At 43.3% G+C, this 22,095-nt stretch overlaps 2 protein-coding genes across 3 annotated transcripts in view; both read left to right on the top strand.

Moving 5' to 3' along the window:
* Window positions 1-7,260, top strand: part of RADX (RPA1 related single stranded DNA binding protein, X-linked) — a 35,391-nt gene extending 28,131 nt beyond the window's left edge. For both annotated transcript variants that reach the window (XM_050964494.1, XM_050964492.1), the window contains exons 13-14: window positions 2,184-2,366; window positions 4,945-7,260. In XM_050964494.1, coding sequence (XP_050820451.1) covers window positions 2,184-2,366; window positions 4,945-5,090 — 329 coding nt within the window. In that variant the 3' untranslated portion in view covers window positions 5,091-7,260. The remainder of the gene's footprint in view (window positions 1-2,183; window positions 2,367-4,944) is intronic.
* Window positions 7,261-8,996: 1,736 nt separating this feature from the next.
* RNF128 (ring finger protein 128) overlaps window positions 8,997-22,095 on the top strand; it is a 69,502-nt gene continuing 56,403 nt past the window's right edge. Inside the window, exon 1 of the mRNA XM_050963706.1 lies at window positions 8,997-9,457. Coding sequence (XP_050819663.1) covers window positions 9,061-9,457 — 397 coding nt within the window. The 5' untranslated portion in view covers window positions 8,997-9,060. The remainder of the gene's footprint in view (window positions 9,458-22,095) is intronic.

Below are 22,095 nucleotides of genomic sequence, written 5' to 3'. Positions count from 1 at the left end.
AGGAAGACAGGCAGTCCTTAAGAAAGAAGTATGAAATATAAAAGTTTACCAACCTGAAGATCCTGCATGTTCAGATATGTTCCTTTCATCTTCGACACTGTTTCCTCCTGAGAAGAAACACTTCTCATGATGTTGTTTCATTTGGGCAAGCAAGCCTTGTATTTCTTTGTTGCACTGTTTGCATTTTGCATGCATGCCCGTCTTACCCACAGGTAGAGGAACTTCATTAAAATATTCCCAAATTGGGTCTCTTTTATGGCCTGCTGTCATTGTAGGTTTTCCCTTCTATTGAGAGAATGGTATTTTAGATCTCAAATCAATGAAAGCTACACTCAGAAAGACCTCAAAACTTCTGGAATATGCTTCAAAAACAGTTTCTACTGCCTGTCCTTCCCTTCCAGGGGTGAAAGTAACTGAAAGGACTTACCGGTATGCTGGAGTCCTGAGTGGGGGCGGGGCCTCAGCCGGAAGAAGCGGGGCTCAGGGAAAAATAAAGGGCCCGGAGCTCCAGCCGGCTTGAGCTCCGGGCCCTTTAAATCCCCCCGAGCCCGGCTACCGGCGCTCCGGCAGTGATTTAAAGGGCCCGGGGGCTCCTCGCAGTGGCAGGAGCCCTGGGCCCTTTAAATCACCGCCAGAGAAGCCAGTCCAGTCTGGCACGGCATACCAGCTCTTGCCGCTACACCATACCGGACCGGACCGGCTTACTTTCACCTCTGCTCTCTTCTCACGTTTATCTTCAGATGACTTCTCCTTGTCCAGATCTATTCCGCCCCAACAATCTTCTTTTCACTGAACTTTTTGAAACTTTGCACTTTTAGAGAGAGAGTCAATCCCTTAGCTCTATGTGCACAAATTTGCAGAGGGATAATAGGATTGATGTCTGTCATTTCTCACCTCTCTATATTTATTTATTTAAAACATTTTTGCTGTTAACAAGCATGTTATCTCTGGAGACACAAATCCACAGTTTGAGAACTGCAAAACCAAGCATCTCTGATGGTATCTTCCAGACTGAGCACTGAGTAGATAGAAAGATTAACCTAAATACCCTATATATTGTTTCATACTATAGAATTAGAATTTATAATCCCTATTCCATGATGAGATATATTATAGCTCAAAGATATCTTAATTAAAATATCTGTACCTATTGGGTTTCTGGGAACTGGGCGGGTGGAAGCCCGCCCACTGCTAACAGATCCCCCCCCAATTGATTCCAGGGGACAACTAATAAAAGAACAGGGACAGGAGTGTGGTCAGAGGGTCTGTAGATAGGTTTTTTCCTCAAAAAGCATTTTATCAAAAAAAACCTATTTAAATCAGAAAAATCTAATTTTTTTTAATCATTGATTTTTTTTATCCACCCTGTCCAGCTATCATTGTTCTTAATCATGGCAGCATGCTAGTAACTTAAGCTACTTTGTGCTGCTTCAAAGTAGCACAAAGCAGCCGAAGTATACGAGTGAATTGGTCTTCAATCATTTAATATTAAATATTTAAAGTTCATCCATAGCTTCAGTTCATTAATAGTATCATGGTGTTACTGTTGTCTTTGCATTTATTCCATGTTCATGTATTACATTTATAATAATTAAACAAGGAAATTTCCAGGTGAAAACTGTTAAGCTGGAGTTCTGGCTGAGTATGTATTAGTAACTTAACAGTGCAAAAAATAATAGGGTTCGGGGGTAAGTACAGGCATTAGAAACCTAGGAAATTCAGGGAAGGTTACATTTAAAAAATAATCCAAACATGTTATGGACAGGATATGTTCAGTTACGGCACCCAAGCAACCTTAATTCTCTGTCCTGTAGTGACACCATGGGGACAGAGAAGGAAATCTCTTTAAAAATTGGTTTCATATACTGAAACTACAAATATAAAATCCTTCATTCCTGAAAATATTGTTACTGCATGATGTCAATTCAAATATTAGTATACATGTGTAAGTGTACATATTTTTCTATTGAAACTTAGTTTATTGGAGATTGTTTAGCAGATAATGGTAACGAGGGGTACGGTTGAATATCTTATGACAGCTTGCATATGTTCAGACTGGAATAGCTGGGTTTAAATGCAATAATTGGTAAAAGAATTATTGAAGAGAAATAAATAGTGTGCATAAAACTATTACAAACCGAAGGTGAAGTATTTTGCTAAGGTAATTCTCTCCCTCTTAACAGGGATAAACCATGATGTGGCTATAGATGTTGCATTCCCACCTATATTTTGTCCTGAAGATCCTCATTTATTTCGAATAGAGGATATTCAGAATGATACGTTATTATCCTGTATGAGTTGCATCTCTATGTGTCAACAGGACACTGCTAGCAATGAAAAGCTTTATGACACGTTTCCACTTTCAAGTAAGAATTGCTACTATTGGTATTACTCATTTATCATTTTCTTTTTATCTCTGAATGTAAGCATTAATATTGTATACTGGTCCCTACTTGTAAGACAGGCATCAGGCACCTCTTCTCATAGGATACATGTTTATTTTCAATTAACACCTTTACTAGGTACTGTAAACATGAAGCCTGTCTTTCAGGCCAGTCTTCACTGTGCCTACCTTTTTGCACCCATAAGTTAGCAGGTGTAAAGAAGGATTCTACGAAGTTAGATATCTAAGCACCTGCTACGCACACTTTGAGTCAGTACTGGATTACCTGTATTGCTCCCGCAGTTATTTGTGCAATATTGTACTATCGGAGAGGCCAGGTTATTTTAATATTTGGCCGAGAATCTGGTCCATAAATGGAACACTACAGCTTCAATCATTCATTCCTATTTCACTGATGGCATTTCAAGGAGCCAGCACTCAGCTAGTGCAATTCACAGCAAGTAAAAGCTGAAGTTTTTATGTGCTGTTAATTGTCTTTTAAATTATAGCTCCATGTACTGGCTGCCCAGTTATGTTAGAGGGATTTAATGTTTGTACCACACTTCAAATGTGTAAAGTGCTATGTAAATGCTGGAAATTGTTCATCAGAAATAGAAACACTTGATTTTAATTAAGTCCATCTTTTTGCTTGCCCCACACCAAACTGCTTGAATAGTAAATTTTTCTTGACGTGGACTACCTTGTAATTGTCCTAGTTCTTCTTTGAGTGCTTACTTATGTCCATTCCATATTAGGTGTGTGAACGTGCCACATGCACCGGTGCTGGAAGTTTTTTCCTCAGCAGTATCCGTAGGAGACCAGCTCTAGTGCCTTCTGGAGTGGCACTCGCATGGTGTAGTATAAGGGACGCTGCCAGCTCCCCCCACCCTCAGTTCCTTCTTTCCAACAGTTACGGTGCTGGAACTTCTGCTGCTTCAGCTAGCATTGTTTCGTTCTCAGTTCTAGCGAACTTTGAAAATCTGTAATTATAGTTGTACATAATTAGTAACTCTTAGTTACCCTTAGCAGTAGTTCTCAACTCTTTTTGTTAGTCCCAAATGGGATGGCATGCCCTGGTCCCCAGGTTTAAGCCCTGCGATCGCTGCAAACGGCCTATGGCCATCAGTGATCCACATACCAGCGCATAAGTGACAAGTGCCGTATCTGCAAGTCCTTCAAACGTAGGACGAAGAAGGAGTGTGATATCTGTATGGAAGTGCTTCTGATGGAGTCGGCACTCACTCTGGCACTGGAGCAGTGGTCCGACTCAACACCAAGCACCACGGCCTCTGTGCGCAGTGCTCCACCATCTCTGTTCACAAGCTAGCACCGGTCCCCCTCCACGGCTCCGGTGAAGAAGCTGAAAAAGACTGCGGGGAAAATCTTCTACCTCTCATAAGGGAAAGAAGAGGGCTGGTGGTGAGCCACAACCTGTGCCGGGCAGCTCAACATCCCCATTGGGAACTCAGGCCCCAGCTCAGGTCGAGTGGTGCAGCCCATCCCATACTTCGCCCCCAACCCCAGATAGCGATGTGGGCCCAGGCCAGCTTCAGATGCCATCAACACCCTTCAAGCCTCTCAGGAGATCCTGACCCTCCCATTGCTGCCCACACCAGCTCCTGCAGTACCCCAGTCTTGGGGAAAATCCACATTGGGACCTATACGTGTGTGTCTGCCTCAGCAGCACATTCCCCCACCAAGAGGGATGTCCCGCCATTGCTTGCCCGTCCGAAGCTGTCGCATCTCAGGACTAGAGAGGCAGGTTTAGCTGAGATCTCTTCACTCGCCACACCGGGGGCACCAATCAAGGGACGTCTTCAGCGGTCTTCCTGGTACACGTCCCTATCCAGGACAGCTGTAGAGCTGCAACGTGATCCTCTGTCCACACGTTCACCGCTCATTATGCCATCACTCAGCAGGCCAGGGACGACTCTGGGTTTGGCAGAGCTGTGTGGCAATCTACACATCCATGAACTCTTACCTACCTCTAGGGGTACTGCTTTGGAGTCACCTAATAATGGACGGTATAAGGGGCACCGCCGGCTTCCACCACCCTCAGTTCCTTCTTGCCAGAAACTCCGACAGTGGGGAAGGAGGGCGGGTTGTGGAACGGACATAAGCAAGCACTCGAAGAAGAAAAGACAGTTAGTTACCTTTTCCCTAACTAGTGTTCTCCTAGAGGTTGCTCATGTCCATTCCACAACCCGCCCTCCTTCCCTACTGTTGGAGTTTCCAGCAAGAAGGAACTGAGGGTGGGGGAAGCTGGCTGTGCCCCTTATGCCATGCCATGCAGATGCCTCTCCAGAGGGCGCCAGAGCCGGTCCCCTACAGATACTGCCAAGGGAAAAACTTCTGGCACCGATGCATGTGGCATGCGCACACACCTAATATGGAAAGAGCATGAGCAACACATCTCGAAGAACACCAGTTACGGAAAAGGTAACAGCCTTTTATCCTAGGTGAACATGTACAGCTTACTGCATGTAAACAAAATGCTAGTTAAATATTTGTTCTGCTGCATACACACACACACACATGAACTATCTGTGTTTGGCTTCTAGATGAAATTGTAAAAGCGGCTGTTGACCTGGACAGACAACATGTCATCTGTATCCTGGACATCTGTCGGTTAGGTGACGATAAAGTGGAAATTTTTCTGAACAAAATTTATAAGATAATGGAGACTGATGTGGTGAACCTTGTGTAATTTAATAGCTTGTTTTATTGACATTGTCCATGTATTTTGGAGGGGAGGGAAATAAAACTTACAATACACCCTCTGCATATTGCCACTTCCTGGAGCGTGTAGAGCCAAACATGTCTAGTGTTATGTGTTTTGACAGAGCAATTGTAGTGGTAGTCAACACAATTGAGAAGGAAGGTTCACTACCTTTATATCCGAAGGCTTTGGAGCAGAGTATTATAAATATGCCAGACTGCTAATTATTTTTATACCTCTGTTGCTTTAGTGTAATGCACTGTGTGCTGCAGGCAGCTCCCAAGTGTCAGGTGTTTTGTACGTGGTCCATCATTAAGCAAAGAGACTAGATGGGGAATGGAATGTACAGCCAAATTCTGTCCTATGTCAGAGAGTTACCTGCCTATATGCATGGGAAGAATTTGGCCTTAAGTCACTTCTGTGACGGTGTCTTTAGCTGGTAGGAACCTAAAGTCATTTCCATCTGGCAGCTCGTCATGATGGTCATGTGAAATAAAATGGTGATCTCAGCCCAGTTTCCGGAGAAAACATGGCTGCATCACAGAAACTTGCCACCTCACTTGTTCCCTTGTTTGTAGTTTCAATAGAGCCAAAAGACTTAATTTTAATAGATTGAGAACTATCCTCTGCTTTATAGAAGGGTCCCTCTGGGCAGTTTGAGAGACGCATTGGCTGTTGGTGGGGAAAAGTTTGGCCAGCCAGTGGCAAATTGTGAATGGAAACCACAGAATGTCCTGTGAATGGAATCCATCAGTTTGAAATGCTTTCAGTTCTGCTCCATAGCATTGAATTAATTAAAAACAAGGCACTTCTCTGCATTATTTGTGTTAGATTTTCTAGAAGCATTATTGGATACAGAGCCAAAGTTTGAATGTTGTCTGTTGACTTAGAATGTCATTCTGTGCTTCTGCATAGATATCCAGTAAATTTTTGGTGTGTCTTACATTTTATTAGTAGAAGAATATTAATGTAAATGTCCTGGTAAGTAAAAGTTAATACGGTAAAACTTTGGTCCTTTATATCTTTCTGTACTGTATTTTGTATTTAAATGTATGATATGGTATAGGCTCCAGGGTCTAATAAGAGAGTCTGGCACCCGTACTTGCTCTTCCAAACTGAGCCATGCTGACTATGCCAGCAGATATTTTAAAGTGATATACCTCAGGTAGAAGCTTAATTTTAAGGAAACCAGCATTTCAAGATCAAATTAGTAAGGTGATTATGTTTTTGTAATAGAAATGACACAGGCACTTGTACAGAGTTACCATATTTTATTATTTGTTCTAGCCACTCAGCCACTTCCTTTTGTTTTGTTTCTCAGTGTTCCCATTACATGTAGTAAAACTGAGCGACGGCTCTGCCTGCTTTGCCTCTCTGCATAGCAGCGTATACTTAACATTGTTGTTATCCCTTGATGCTTGCTGTCTTAAATCTTAAAAGCAAATTGAAAATTATGTAGACTCTGTGATCTTTAAAGTATATACCATTTTATTTTATATCTGTGCTATTTGAGAAAAGATAACACAAAAAAAGAGTATATAATATATATACTGACAAAAATGGGTAAATTCCATTCTTTGCAAAAAATCCATTCACTCTTGTTTCATGAACTGCAGCTAACTGTAAGATTAAAAATGCTAAGAAACTAAGGTCCTGTTGATAAACATCATAACATTTTGTTATGTCTCTCATTCTCAAGAACAGGGCTTTGTAAAATATTTTCAGACTAAAGGGATCACTCATCCACCACTGGAATACAGCCATTGCAGAGGTGGAATGTTACCAAAGCCTTGTGTATTCCCTAACTCTGGAATTCACACCTTGTCAAAGAATTGTACTCCAGAATCTTAGCTCCTATTTTCTTTTTATAAATGTTTCTACCCATCGTAGTTTCAAAGAAAACCATAGAAAGGACAGTTGAGTGTAAACCAGCAGAGTGATCTTTGCCTGACTATGCAGAGAGCCTGAAACAATAGCTCTAACTGGTGTAAACTGCTCAAATTTATCTGTGTGTGGTTAACTCTGAAAATTAGATTACAGTCTGGGATATTGAAAATGAGGACAGCTTAAGTAAAAGAAATAACAAATAATACAAAGGCTTCTGTATTTATTTCATTTTTCTATATAATTGAATAAAACAATCTGTTTTTTAAATGTATCTGAAGCTGTTGCAGAACTTCAAGAATTTCCACCAGAGTGCTGCATAAGCCAAGGTTTTTAACAAAATTATTTTAGGTCTAGCTTGCCTCAAAGTATGCAAGGCATCCAGTATTGCAGCCATTCTGGGCCTGCAACACTAAACTTTTTTTTTTTTTTTTTTTTTTTGCAATGGGTTCCAGTGGCTTCATCTGTTTTTCCTCTGGTTTCATTGCCTTCATTTTCCAGTAGACTACTCTTCAAAGAAAGCACTTTTAAAATCCATTTATACATGCATTTTCCCATGAGGGAGGCAATCCCCACTGGAAAGCACAGAGAGAGGGATATATACATAACTTCTTGTTGTAATTCATATGATTTGAATGGGTGTGTGGCATTAATTCTGCCCTCCGTTATACATGCAGTACTTCTCCATCCCCTATTGGCTTCAAGGGGAGTAATGCAGATTTATCTGATGTCAGAATTGGTAGGCGAATACTCTCCATTTTCCAGTTCCAATGTCAGGAACTTTGATTAGCCATAGTACTAAGGGACAAACCCTGGTGCACACCATGTTGGGAAGTGGAGTCTGATATGATAAAAAAAGCAAGACACAAAAAAAATTATAAGGTATGACAAGGATGTGAGAGAGAAATTGTGGTTTAAAGGAGGAATAAGTGTTTTTATTTTAAATTGGTTCCAGTACATCTACTTTGGTTGTCTGCACTGCTGCAACTAAATTGACTTTTTTCCTTTTTTTTAATTTTTTTTTTAAATCGATCCAGTTATCCACCTCTACCTCGCTATAACACTGTCCTCGGGAGCCAAAAAATCTTACCACATTATAGGTGAAACCGCGTTATATCAAACTTGCTTTGATCCACCAGATTGCGCAGCCCTGCCTCCCCGGAGTACAGCTTTACCACGTTATATCCGAGTTCATGTTATATAGAGGTAGAGATGTACTAGTATCAGCTTTTTGGTGTAGAGAAGCCCTGTATCTTGGACAGGCTAAGGAGAAAGGGAGAAATGCAAGGCTATCTCTACACTAGCACTTTTGTCAGTATAACTTATGTCACTCGAGTGTGAAAAAACCACCCCTTTTAGTGACATAAGTTTCATGTGACAGAAGCACTGGTGTGGACAGCACTACACTGGCGGGAGAGCTCTCTCCCATCTGCATAGAACAGCTGCATGAGCTCGCTAGTGTAGACATGGCCTTAGGCGCATCTTGGATTAATTCTATCTCACTTAATTCTTCCACAATATAAGATTAGAAAAGTTATGCAGACCTTCTCTTTGTTAAATCTTATTTTTAATGAGAGTCTCAGATTGTTCTGAAGCAAGCTCACTCTGTTATATCCTTGAAGGGAAGAAAAATTTCTGACCCCTTGCAAGAGGCATTTCAGACTAAATAGGAGCCTATCCTGGATGTGAATGTGGCCTGTATGAATTAAACTCTCCTCTGGCTACTGCTTGGGGGCTGATGCAACCACCTACAAAGTGCCACCAACATACAGATGGAAACCTATAAAGAAAGGGAAAAAGCTGATGGACCATAAGAAGTGGCAGGAATATGGGGCCAAAGTTTACGTTTACAGGCACTCATAGTAACAGTAACCAGGTGTGGGGATTTTCCCCCCCAGATAAGATATTTGTAATAGAGCTGACGCACTGAGGACTTATATTTCCGTGGGTGGTATCAGTTACCTACTTTGGCCTGAAATTTCAAACTCCTTAGGGAAGTGATGGACTAACAATGGTCGTTGTTAGTTGAAAATATCTATAGACTTCTTACATTTTATGCTTCAGTTAATAAGCAATGAAGAAGGAGAATAAGTCCAGCTATTCCTGCCTCCTGGTTGTTGCTATTTTATTCAGAGCTGCAGAGACTGTTCCAGCCTACGTGAATCTATTCTATTTCAACACTACTAGCAACAGCACTGTGACCGAGCAATGTGAATGTGGTGTGTATGGAGCAAACTCTCCTCTGGGTATGGCAACGGGGCTGGTGGGCATTCCTAAATCTGCTAACCTTCAAGCCTGTGAATCTAACACGGAGTTCACTGTCACGGAAGCGCCATGGATTGCGTTGATTGAAAGAGGCAATTGCAGATTTTCAGAAAAGATTAAACTGGCAGCCAAAAAGGGTGCTGAAGCTGTTGTGATCTACAATGCCCCAGAAAGTGGCAATTATCTCATCCCTATGGCGCACACTGGTGAGTACTACAATAATCAACTCTGGGAGCCTGCTCGTTTCTGTCCAGTTCAATATGCCATTTCCACTGAAGGCAACCTGACATGACATGTTGAAAGTATTTTATGTGTTTATCTTCTGATTTTGTGTTGGTTGGTTGCTACTTTTATGGAGAAGATTTTGGGACTCAATCCCTGCAAGTCCTTACTTGCAAAATTTGGCCTTTCTTATTTACCCAAAGAGTCCCATTGAGTAAGGGTTGGTGGCACCGGGAATCTTGCATTTTGATAGATTTCACTAAGTTTGTATGCTCTCTTCTGAGGACTATTAGTATGATCCAAAGCCATTCTACTCCTGGGGAAATTCTACATCACTGCACATGCACAGAATTTATGTCCCCTGCAGATCTCTTTGCTTCCTGGCAGAAAAATGACTTTCTGACGGGAAAGCAAAGAGAAGCCACAAGAGTGGTCATGTGATCCTCCCCAGTAGTATGTTTCGGGTGCCCAGCAGGGCCGGTGCTACCATTTAGGCCAACTAGGTGGTTGCCTAGGGCGCCAAGATTTGGGGGTGCCAAAAAGGGCACCCCCAATTTTTTTTAAAGCGTTTCAGCGGCCGCTTCGCTGGGAGGGAGAGGGAATCTGAGCTGCTGGCAGGCAGCCCAGGGGATCCCCTGGGTCAGCGTGCCGCCACCGGCAGGCAGCCCAGAGATTCCCCTAGGTCAGCGCGCCGCTGGCAGCCCAGGGGTTCGGGCTGCCAGTGGCACGCTGACCCAGGGGAACCCCTGGGCTGCCTGCCGGCAGTTCAGACTCCCTCTCCCTCCCAGCACAGCGGCCACTCCATCCCATGCGATTCTTCTCATTGCCAGTGGTGGCGCCAGCAGCTGGACAGAGCTCCGCAGCTCTGGTTAGCGCACATGGCACGAGCTTGTGGAGCTGGGGTGAGGAGGTGCCGCACGGCTCCCCGGGGGCAGTGAGCTGCCACAGGGGGGCACCTCAGGGCAGGGAGTGAGCTGCCGCGGGGGTGTGCAGGGTGGAAGTTTCACCTAGGGCGCGAAACTTCCTTGCACCAGCCCTGGTGCCCAGGGCAGCCGGCAGAAAGGTAAATCACTGAGGAGTGAGTAGGAGGTGGGACTGTGGAAGACCTGACAGGTGGCTCCTACCCTGTAACGAGCTCAGCTGTTACTACCGGCTGGGCTGGGGAGGACAGCGCTACTTCTTCACCTGCATGGCATCTGGGGCTGGGTAAGACCCACTCCCCAGATTTCTCCCCTGGTTGCGGGAAGCTCTGCAAACACCTCCACTCCCATGCTTCCTGCACCCATTGCTCCTCAGCTGCAGAGGGAGGGATCTCTGCACAGGGAGCTGCTCCCCTCTCTGCCCACCCCCCATGCATCCAGACCCCCTCGTGCTCAGACCCTCCTGCCAAGCCTCACCGCCCCTGCAGTCAGAACCCCCCGATGAATCGTAGAATATCAGGGTTGGAAGGGACCTCAGGAGGTCATCTAGTCCAACCCCCTGCTCAAAGCAGGACCAATTCCCAACTAAATCATCCCAGCCAGGGCTTTGTCAAGCCTGACCTTAAAAACCTCTAAGGAAAGAGATTCCACCACCTCCCTTTCCAGCACCCATTCCAGTGCTTCACCACCCTCCTAGTGAAAAAGTTTTTCCTAATAGCCAACCTAAACCTCCCCCACTGCAATTTGAGACCATTACTCCTTGTTCTGTCATCAGGTACCACTGAGAACAGTCTAGATCCATCCTCTTTGGAACCCCCTTTCAGATAGTTGAAAGCAGCTATCAAATCCCCCCTCATTCTTCTCTTCTGCAGACTAAACAATCCCAGTTCCCTCAGCCTCTCCTCATAAGTCATGTGCTCCAGACCCCTAATCATTTTTGTTGCCCTCCTCTGGACTCTTTCCAATTTTTTCACATCCTTCTTGTAATGTGGGGCCCAAAACTGGACACGGTACTCCAGATGAGGCCTCACTAGTGTCTAATAGAGGGGAATGATCACGTCCTTCGATCTGCTGGCAGTGCCCCTACTTATACAGCCCAAAATGTCGTTAGCCTTCTTAGCAACAAGGGCACACTGTTGACTCATATCCAGCTTCTCATCCACTGTAACACCTAGGTCCTTTTCTGCAGAGCTGCTTCTTAGCCATTTGGTTCCTAGTCTGTAACAGTGAATGGGATTCTTCCATCCTAAGTGCAGGACTCTGCACTTGTCCTTGTTGAACCTCATCAGGTTTCTTTTGGCCCAATTCTCTAATTTCTCTAGGGAAATGAGCCCTGCCTCCCCTGCACCTGGACCACCCTGATGAGCCACCTGCACCCAGATCCCCACACTGAGTCTCCCGCCCCCAGATTGCCCCACACAGAACCCTCTGAACCCACACCTGGATCTCCCCACAGTAAGCTCCTCCACACTTGGATCCTGCCATGCCCTGGGGTGTTTCTGGGGCAGGCTGGGTCCTTGCGCTTTGTCAGGGTTGGGTGAGACCACTGAGTCTGTGTCCCGAGGGGGAGCTACACAGTGGCCTATGCTCCCCAATGCCGTACTGGAGCTTCCACATTTATTTGGCAAATAAAATTTGCAGAATTTTAAAATATTGTGTGCAGAATTTTAAATTTTTTGTTGCAGAATGCCCTCAGGAGTATCACTGGATCAAATAGGAACCTTTCCATTGATTTTCAGAAAAATTTGCATCGGGTCCTGTTTGTGTCTAGATTTTGTCATCAGACACTTTTATACCTGAGACGTTTTGTATCAGAGGGGTAGCCGTGTTAGTCTGGATCTGTAAAAGCAGCAAAGAGTCCTGCGGCACCTTATAGACTAACAGATGTTTTGGAGCATGAGCTTTCGTGGGTGAATACCCACTTCGTCAGATGCATGTATCAGATGCATGTAGCTCATACTCCAAAACGTCTGTTAGTCTATAAGGTGCCGCAGGACTCTTTGCTGCTTTTTGAGATGTTTTGGTAATCTAATGTGAAGAACGAACGTACTACTTCCATTAGCTTGTTTCTAAGGCGTTGCTTACACTACAAACTTATGTCAGTATAATTGCATCTCTCAGAGGTGCGGAAAATCCATACCCCAAGCAACATAGTTATGCTGACCTACCCCCCAGCGTAGACATCACTGTGTCAATGGGAGGGCTTCTTCTGTCGACATAGCTCACACCTCTGGGAGAAGTGCTCTCTTCGGCATGATTGTATAGTCATACAATAGAAGAATAATTGTATATGACGATGGAAGCAAATTACATATATATTTATAATACAGTGTATAATTCCCTTACACTCTACTAATATGATGGGTAGTGTTTACAGTTGGAATTTAAAATATTTTACCTAACATATGTGAAAGTATGGCCAATTAACTGAAGATTTATTTTGTATTATTAGGGGAAAGTGATTTATCTAAACAATTTAGAAAAACTGGCTGATATTGATATAAAGGATCTCCTATGGCTTCATTTTATTTTTTTTTTGAGATTGTTGACTTGTCTATCTGTAAGAAAAATACATTCTGTTTAGCTGTAGATAAGGTCTTCTGCTCAATTTCTAATGCAGGGGTCGGCAATCTACGGCACACATGCCAAAGGTGGCACGTGAGCCGATTTTTTGATGGCATGCAGCGGCGGTCTGAGCGACTCAGTCCACCACTGCTTTGGGGTTCTGGCTGCTGCCTCGTTGCTAGCTGGGATCCCTGCCGCTGGCCCCCCTCAGCCCGCTGCCAGTCTGGAGTTCTGCTCACTCAGGCCGACAAGAGCTCAGTGGGGCCGGCGGCTGGGACCCTGACTGGCAATGGGCCAGCAGCCGGAACTTCAGACCGGCAGCAGGCTGAGTGCTGCCGGCACCCCAGACTGGCTGCGGACTGAGCCATTCAGCCCCCGGCTCAGCCCGCCACTGGCCTGTTCAGCCTGCTGCCGGCTGAGTGAATGGAAGCCCAGACCAGCAGTGAGCTGAGCAGGTCCAGCGGCTGGACCCCAGGCCGGCAGCGGGCTGAGTGGGGCTGGTAGCTGGAACCCCAGACAAGGATCACACTAAACTGATAAGATCTGCATTTTAATTTTATTTTAAATAAAGCTTCTTAAATATTTTAAAAACCTTATTTACTTTAAATACAACAATAGTTTATATAATACAGACATAGAGAGACCTTCTACAAACATTAAAATGTATTACTGGCGTGCGAAACCTTAAATTACAGTGAACTGGGCACACCACTTCTGAAAGGTTGCTGACCCCTGTTCTAATGGAACAATAGAAACCCCAAGTGGCCAAACAGGTTAATTCAGATGAAGTGAAATCAAAAGCTAGATTTACCAGCCAGAATCCCTGAAGCATTCTTTGGCCTGGTCTACACTGGGGGAGGGGTGAGCTAAATCAGTCTGTTACGCAACTTCAGCTACGAAAATAGCATACCTGAAGTCGATGTACTTACAGCTACTTACAGCAATGTCTTCACTGCGGTAGGTCGACTGCTGATGGCCCCCCGTTGACTCTGCCTACGCTTTTCACTCTGGTGGAGTACTGGAGTCGACAAGAGAGCGCTCAGCGGTCAATTTATCGTGGCTTCACTCGAGCATTTCCCAGAAACATTCCTCATCCAGATACAGTACTAGTTGGGATGTCACAAACAGCACTCTGACTCTGAGCAAGAAAAAAGGAGCCCAAGTAAGATGATGCAGAAAGCACATCCTATTTTCATTCAAATATTTCTGGTAGTTTAAAAAAAGAGATAAAAATACATATAAAAAACAAAACAGGAAAGCAGCAGAACTCTCTGAATAATATTCTCTGAGGTCCACACAGACCTCATTGCATTTACTTTTCCAGAAGACAAGTTCTGATTTATTTTTTTTTTTTTAATATTTCTTTTCATTGAAACATAAAAAGAAGATACATTTGGTGGTGATAATTTAAGGTTTATAAATCAATGTAATTTTCAAATTTAACATTAAATACAGCAAGGGCTAAGTACAAGAACATCAGCTTAGGAGATGCTTTTCTTTCTGTTTACTTTACATCTGGTTCCTTTCCCTCATTGTGTTTGTAGATACATGTATTTCTAAATGAAATTAAAGAACTCTTCCTTCCAAAACAAAAATCAAAACAAAAAAGTGTCCTGTGTTCTCAGTGGCCAAGACCTGTCACTGTTGGCTTGTATGAAATGAGATGCTGCTCCCTTTCCAGTTCCCAGTGTGCAGTTATCTATTAAAAAAAAGAAAAAAATCCTTTATTGAAATGGCCAGCAATGATGACACCTAAAGAATTGCATGGGCATGAAGGCTAATCTACTCTCTTAGCCCTCAGGTGATCTCTTCAGGTCAGCATTGAATCTTAGCGGCAGGACAGTGTGAGGAAGCTTACGCTGCCCCTGTGATATGTACCTGTTCATGGATAAGTAAAGAACATCAACCTCCAAAGTAATCAGTAGGATACCAACACCAAACAGTTTACAAAAATCAGCTTTCGTAATTCCTTTATTGCTGCTGTGCATTGTGACCGGCCTTTGAGAAGAATTGTTTATTAGAATTACTCATCTAATTTATTTATTAGGCCTCTGCTGCTGGTTTTCAGTTCCTCCTCCTCTTACATCCCACTGGCTTTTCCATTAAGTTAACGGAGTTTATGGTAGACTACATCTCCCATGCTACAGAAAGTGCCATAATGTGTGTATGGTCTGCTGAGTGACTCACTAACTGAAACAGGTACCAGTAAAATCCTGCCCCTTGTAAAGCGCACTGAATATTTCAAAGATAACAGATTTAAATTGGTGGAGGGGGAAGGGGTTCCCCTCTCTGATCCATTGCCAGCTCCCACCTGTTCCTCCTCAGTTTCATTTGTCAGTGGGCATTTATGTTCTTAAATCTATTCTTAGGCACCTAGGGCTCAACGCTCAAAAGGAATTAGGTGCTGAAGTCCCTGTTTTAGGTGTCAGAGACTTTGTTTCGAGACCACTGCAATCCACAAAATTCCAGCTGAAATCCTGTAGGCACCTAAACTCTGTCAGCACCTAAGGTTTTATAGTAAATGTTCCATAGGCACCTATGTTTCTGCCTCCCCGTAGTGTCCGGATGCCTGTCTCCTGCTTAAGCCCCAGAATGATTCACAAAGCAGCAGTAGATGGACGTTTGGCCACCCAACTCAGAAGTGTGCCTAATAGATGAACTTCACAAAACAGCTGGGGGCAGGGGAAGGTGGACTTCCCTCATAACTTTTAGCCCATGGGTTAAGGTACTCACGTGAGATCCCCAGTTCAAGACTACCCTCGGCGGAGAAGGAATTTGAACAGGGATCTGCTACCTCTCAGGTGAGTGCTCTAACCAGTGGGAGATGGGGTATTCTGATGTAAGCAGTCCCTCAGTCTCCGTTGAAGCTGTTGTACTGTGGATAATAATGAAAGAATCATTGGAGCGTGGGAACTGTATCCTGAGTCTCTCTCATCCTGGCTGAGCGCTCTAACCACTAGGCTCTGGAGTCATTCTCATGCTTGTGCTTTGAGTAAGTGATGAGGAACATACCAGGATTTAAGCAGGATGCTGCTACTTAAGTAAAAAAGATAAAAGCATGTCTTTGTAATTCAGGGCAAAACAGGCTTATAAAATCATACTACTCGGCTGCAAACCAACTCCATGAAATTCAACCAGCATTAATAGTGTTTATGGACAACACTTCTCCTGCATTGTGAACAGGAACCAGCAGAGGGTAGTGATTATCTTTTCAGTTATTTTTACAAAGAACCTTTTTCATTTTCAAAATAGAATAGGAGGCTGGAGGACACAGGTACATAGAACAGGAAATCAGATAATTTGTATTGCTCGCTTCTGAAATAATTCAAATATGTTGGCTACAGTACAGGTTAAGGTTGCTGTGGCAGATACATTTAACCTCAGTCTATGAAAACTAAAATTTTTAGTGGTTAATGCATTCCATGCTAATAAAGTAAATCACACTCTGGCAGACATATGTTACATATTTAGCAGGAGTATATTTCCCTCAGTTCACACAGCTCGCCTAATCCCCCTCCCCCACCCTGTGAGAGGCAGTAGCTGTGAATTAACCACCCTCCTGAGCTTCTGCCGACATAGCACTGTCCACACTGGCTCTTAAGTTGGCACAAGTAATGTCGCTCGGGGTGGGGGCCTAATTCACACCCCTGTGTGACATAACTTATGTCAACTTAAGCTGTAATGTAGCCATAGAGTTATTCAGTGTGTCACCGCTAAATACAAGATGGAACAGGTTGTATAGCATAATTAGTTAACACACATTTCAAGGGACCATTCAAGGTGAAGTGGCCCATTAACAACATCCAGGCATAGGAAGCGGGCCAGGAGCTCGCGGGGGGGCAGCAGACCCAGGGTCTGAACCATGCCCCCAAAGCTGCAAACTAAACTGAAAACAGCTTAAGAAGTGCTCCTGTCTCCAGCACCTGGACACCCAGCTCCCAATGGCATCCAAACCCCGAATGAATCTGTTTTACTCTGTACACAAGGTAAACTCATAAATTGTCTGCCCTCTATAACACTGAGAGATATGCACAGCTGTTAGTCCCCCAGCTATTAATTACTTTGGGTTAATTAATAAGCAAAAGTGATTGTATTAAGTATAAAAAGTAGGATTTAAGTGGTTCCAAGTAATAACAGACAGAACAAAGTAAGTTACCAAGCAAAATAAAACAAAACACGCAAGTCTAAGCCTAATACAGTAGGAAACTGAACACAGGTAAATCTCACTCTCAGAGATGTTCCAATAAGCTTCTTTCACAGACTAGACTCCTTCCTAGTCTGGGCCCAATCCTTTTCAAACTAATGTGGTTTATGGCCTGGGTCCAGCAATCACTCACACCCCAGTAGTCACAGTGCTTTGTTCCAGTTTCTTTCAGGCATCTCTTTGGGGTGGAGAGGCCATCTCTTGAGCCATCTGAAGACAAAATGGAGAGGCTTCCAGGGCCTTTTATATTCTCTCTTGTGGGTGGAAGCCGCTTTGCTTTTCTGTGCAAAATCACAGCAACAACATGGAGTTTGTAGCCACCTGGGCAAGTCACATGTCCATGAATGATTCAGCTTTTTGCAGGTCGACACCATCCTTTATATGTTAGTTTGAATGTTCCCACGACCGCTCAGATGTGGATTGGCGTCTCCCAAAGTCCATTGTCAGTTAAGTGCTTCTTGATTGGGCACTTACTGAGAATAGTCCTTTCTCAAGAAGCTGACCAGAAGCTCCTCTGATGCTACTTAGAATCAAACACATTGAGATACAAGTACATAGCCAATATTCATAACTTCAAATACAAAAATGATACACACATACAGACAGCATAATCATAACCAGCAAATTATAACCTTTCCATAGACACCTTACTTGACCTCCTTTGTATAAGATTTGGTGCAACTATAGGATCTTCGTTGCAACAGTGATCTATACGGTCACAGTTCATGTCGATAACGTCATCCCATGATTTTTAGTATCTAGCCAGTAATGAATTTAAGCTCTCAGGCTCATCTTCTGAAAGTGTTGTATAGGGTTTTGTTTTGTTTTTGAGAATGAAGACTAAGGTCAGATACAGAGTGATCATTTGTGAAAAGTGTTCACCCACCTTTGATGTTTTTATATTTTATCATTTTCCTGTGTGAATTAATTTGAGAACCTACTGATTGTCTGGTTCTACCCACATAGTTGCTGTTGCGGCATCTCACCCACTCTGCTTCTCCAGGGGCAGCCCAGCAAGTCCCTGAAAACTGGGACCTCCTCTCAGGACACAGGCAGACAGAGACCGTGAGATTCAGGTCTGGTATATGCAAGTTGATCAAACCTTGTCACCAACAGAAGACTGATCTGGAACCTAAACATCTCCAGGTTTCGATATTCCACCCTAATCCCAATGTGTCCTTAATTCCTTAACACAGTAGCTACTCTGCTGTCAAACCTAGGAGTCTTGTACTTAATTTGAATGCTCATTGTGATTTTATTATGCATCAGTGCAAATGTAGGTGAGCATAAACAGTGGGGCCTGAATTCAGGTCCCACTGAAGTGAATAAGAATTTTGCCAGTTGGATCAGGCTACATTCCTCTTGTGGGACTATACTGCCAACAAAACAATATAAGCAGTGTGGCGGGGTATCTTATATACACCTGTCCACTAGGAGCTTCCCAAATCTTTCAGTTCAGCTAATTTTGAGTTCATTTTCCAGACCTGAAGACGAGCTCTTTGTAAGCTCAAAAGCTTGTCTCTCTCACCAACAGAAGTTGGTCCAATAAAATATATTATCTCACCCACCTTGTCTCTCTAATATCCTGGGACCAACACAACTGCAACTACACTGCAGATTTCAGCTATCGATAGAAGCTGGACAGACAAGCAGAGTTGTTTGTGAATCATTTCCCCAATAACAAGGTGACCACTATTCTATGATGAAAACCCAGAGGACAAAGAGTTAACTTCCAATCACTGGCAAATGTTCGGCCTACTGTAGAGTTCATGCAGTTTCGTCAGTCACTTATCAGTCAGTTTAACCTTTGTTATGGTGATATCAGTCATGCTGCTGAGGTTGAAATTGTGCTAGTTTGTACAGTCGGGGAGTTCAATAAAAAATTCAGTCCGAGTTATATGCTGGAAACATGGTGTTTAGTTTCCTTGTCTTTAAATTAAAAAAAAAAAGTTTTAATATTATTGGAATGGAGGGGGAACTATTAGTCCAAGCAGCCATTTCCCCCTTATGTCTAATTCTCAGCTAGTATACTTGGTTGTCTAATCTAAGGTTTTTCTATAGCACAGGGATCAGCAACCTTTGGCATGTGGCCTGCCAGGGAAAGCCCCTGGTGGGCTGGGCTGGTTTGTTTACCTGCAGTGTCCACAGGTTTAGTCAATCTTGGCTCTTACTGGTGGGCCAAGGGATGTGCTGGCCACCCTTCCCACAGCCCCCATTGGCCTGGGATGGTGAACAGCGGCCAGTGGAAGCTGCAATCGGCCAAACTGGCAGACGCTGCAGGTAAACAAGCTGTCCTGGCCAACCAGTGGCTTTCCTTAGTGGGCTGTGTGCCAAAGGTTGCTGATCCCTGCTATAGCACATATCACTGTGCCATCAAAGCATGGTGCAGAGATTGGGCCTGATCTGAAACCCTTTGAAGTCAATGGGAACATAAGAATGGCCATATTGGGTCAGACCAATGGATCATCTTGCCCAATACCCTGTCTTCTGACAGTGGCCAATACCAGGTGCCCCAGAGGGTGGTGATGACTCAGGACATTTTGTTCATTTTTAAGAACACTATCGCTGCAGATTTGGTAAAACGCAAAGGTACCAATGTGAGATTTCTAAAGACAGCTAAAGCACTTGACCCATGCTTTAAGAATCTGCAGTGCCTTCCAAAATCTGAGAGGGATGAGATGTGAAGATGCTTTCAGAAGTCTTAAAAGAGCAATATTCTGATGCAGAAACTACAGAACCCGAACCACCAAAAACGAAAATCAACCTTTTGCTGGTGGCATCTGACTCAGAGGATGAAAATGAATAGGCATCGGTCCACACTGCTTTGGATTGTTATTGAGAAGAACTTGTCATCAGCATGGACAAATGCCCTCTGGAATGATGGTTGAAGCATGAAGGGACATATGACTCTCTTTAGCACATCTGGCATGTAAATATCTTGCGATGCCGGTTACAACACTGCCATGCAAATGCCTATTCTCACTTTCACGTAACATTCTGAACAAGAAGCGGGCAGCATTATCTCCTGCAAATGTAAACAAATTTGTTTGTCTGAGTGATTGACTGAACAAGATATAGGACTGAGTTGACTTGTAGGCACTAACATTTTACATTGTTTTATTTTTGAATGCAGTTATTTATTGTACATAATTCTACATTTGTAAGTTCAACTTCCATGATAAAGAGATTGCACTACAGTACTTGTATTAAATATCAGAGGAGTAGCCATGTTAGTCTGGATCTGTAAAAGCAGCAAAGAGTCCTGTGGCACCTTATAGACTAACAGACGTTTTGGAGCATGAGCTTTCATGGGTGAATACCCACTTCGTCGGATGCAATTACTTGTATTAGGTGAATTGAAAAATATTATTTCTTCTGTTTTTTACAGTGCAAATATTTGTAATCAGAAATAAATGTAAAGTGAGCACTGTACGGTTTGTATGTGTTGTAATTGAAATCAATATATTTGAAAATGTAGAAAACATCCAAAATTATTTAAATAAATGGTATTCTATTATTTATTAACAGAGCGATTAATCACAGTTAATTTTTTTAATCACTTGACAGCCCTCGTATTTATCCATTCAGAAGTTATCTCTGCTTACATGGACTGTCTATCTTGTAATAGTCTGTTTTGGGTTGCAGTCAAGTCCTGCTTTTCTATCCAGTTGTCCAGCTGGGCTGGCTGAGATGTAAAGAGAGCTAGTGTGGTGCTAGTACAAAAAGTTTTTGAATCCTGTCAGACAGTGAATATTCTGGTATAGAAACTGATTCAAAATAAAATATCAAAATTACTCCACAGCGGAAACATTTCACTTTAATTTGATCCTTACGGATGTGTATTGTTACAGATAGAAAAGAGAGAATGTATCCTAGTCTATATTTTCTTTCTCCTTCTAACTTACTCCATAGCCATAAGTGATGTGGCTGAGTTGTTAATGAGGGCAGAATTTAGCCCATTGTATTCTTGTAGCTCAGTTGTAAAAGGGACCCTGAGGAAAGGTTCTGTTAAAGTTTCTACAATCCAGGTCACGTCCCCCTTGGCCTTTGCAAAATTTGGCTATACAGACCCAAACATTGCAACTTGGGCCTCTCACTGTTTGAAATAACATTCCTCAGTAAGTCAGAAAAAGTGTATAACAAAAATCATTTAGTCTGAAACAGGTCTTTGATTTAGACAGCACCAGAGCACTATCAAAGGGAGAGAACGCTGTTTAAGCCTGGCTGTGTGCCATAACCTGCTGCTCGTGTTCCGCGATGCTGACAATGTCCTCTGTTTGAACCAGGATGCCTTCCATAAACAATTCAGTGACACTGCCTCTCAGTGTGCAGCAGCCCATGCGCTGTTCCGGAACGTGGTCACTTGCCATTGGAAATGGTAATTGTTCCTACTTTAGTGATGTGTTGGCTTCGCACGCACTTCTTATGTATGTGTATGACAAATACACATTTTTATTTATTTGCATTTATTTACTGCACCTGTTTAAAAGTCTAGGCGGTGGACAATGTCTCTACCTAAATCATAATTTCAACAAAATTATAAAGTATGTTCCTGCGAGGGATATAAACGTAAATCTGGGCAAAGGAAAATAAGGCCTCCCCAAAAAGCATTTCCCATCCCTGCTTTCTCCCATTCCTCCATCCTCTCCAGGTAATTCTTTAAGCGGTCACTTGCTCCCCACACCACTGCCACCAAGACATGCTGGTACAATAGGTACATCTTGCAATGTGTCATCTGATTTTGGTTTGCTGGGCCAAAGAGAAAAACGAGTTCCCACCTAAAGACTCTGGAACCAGTGAAATCCTAGCCCTAGTGAAGTCAATGGCAAAATGCCAATTGACTTCAGAGGGGCCAGAATTTCACCCTCTGGCACCAATCACATCCTATTTATGCCAGGGAAGTAGGCTGTTAGCTTAAGCGCCTAAGTTTCTG

This window comes from Gopherus flavomarginatus, chromosome 8 (genome assembly GCF_025201925.1).
Source record: "Gopherus flavomarginatus isolate rGopFla2 chromosome 8, rGopFla2.mat.asm, whole genome shotgun sequence".
NCBI lineage: Eukaryota > Metazoa > Chordata > Testudines > Testudinidae > Gopherus > Gopherus flavomarginatus.
Note: the sequence above shows the minus strand (reverse complement) of the source record. Positions and strands in the feature narration are given on the sequence as shown.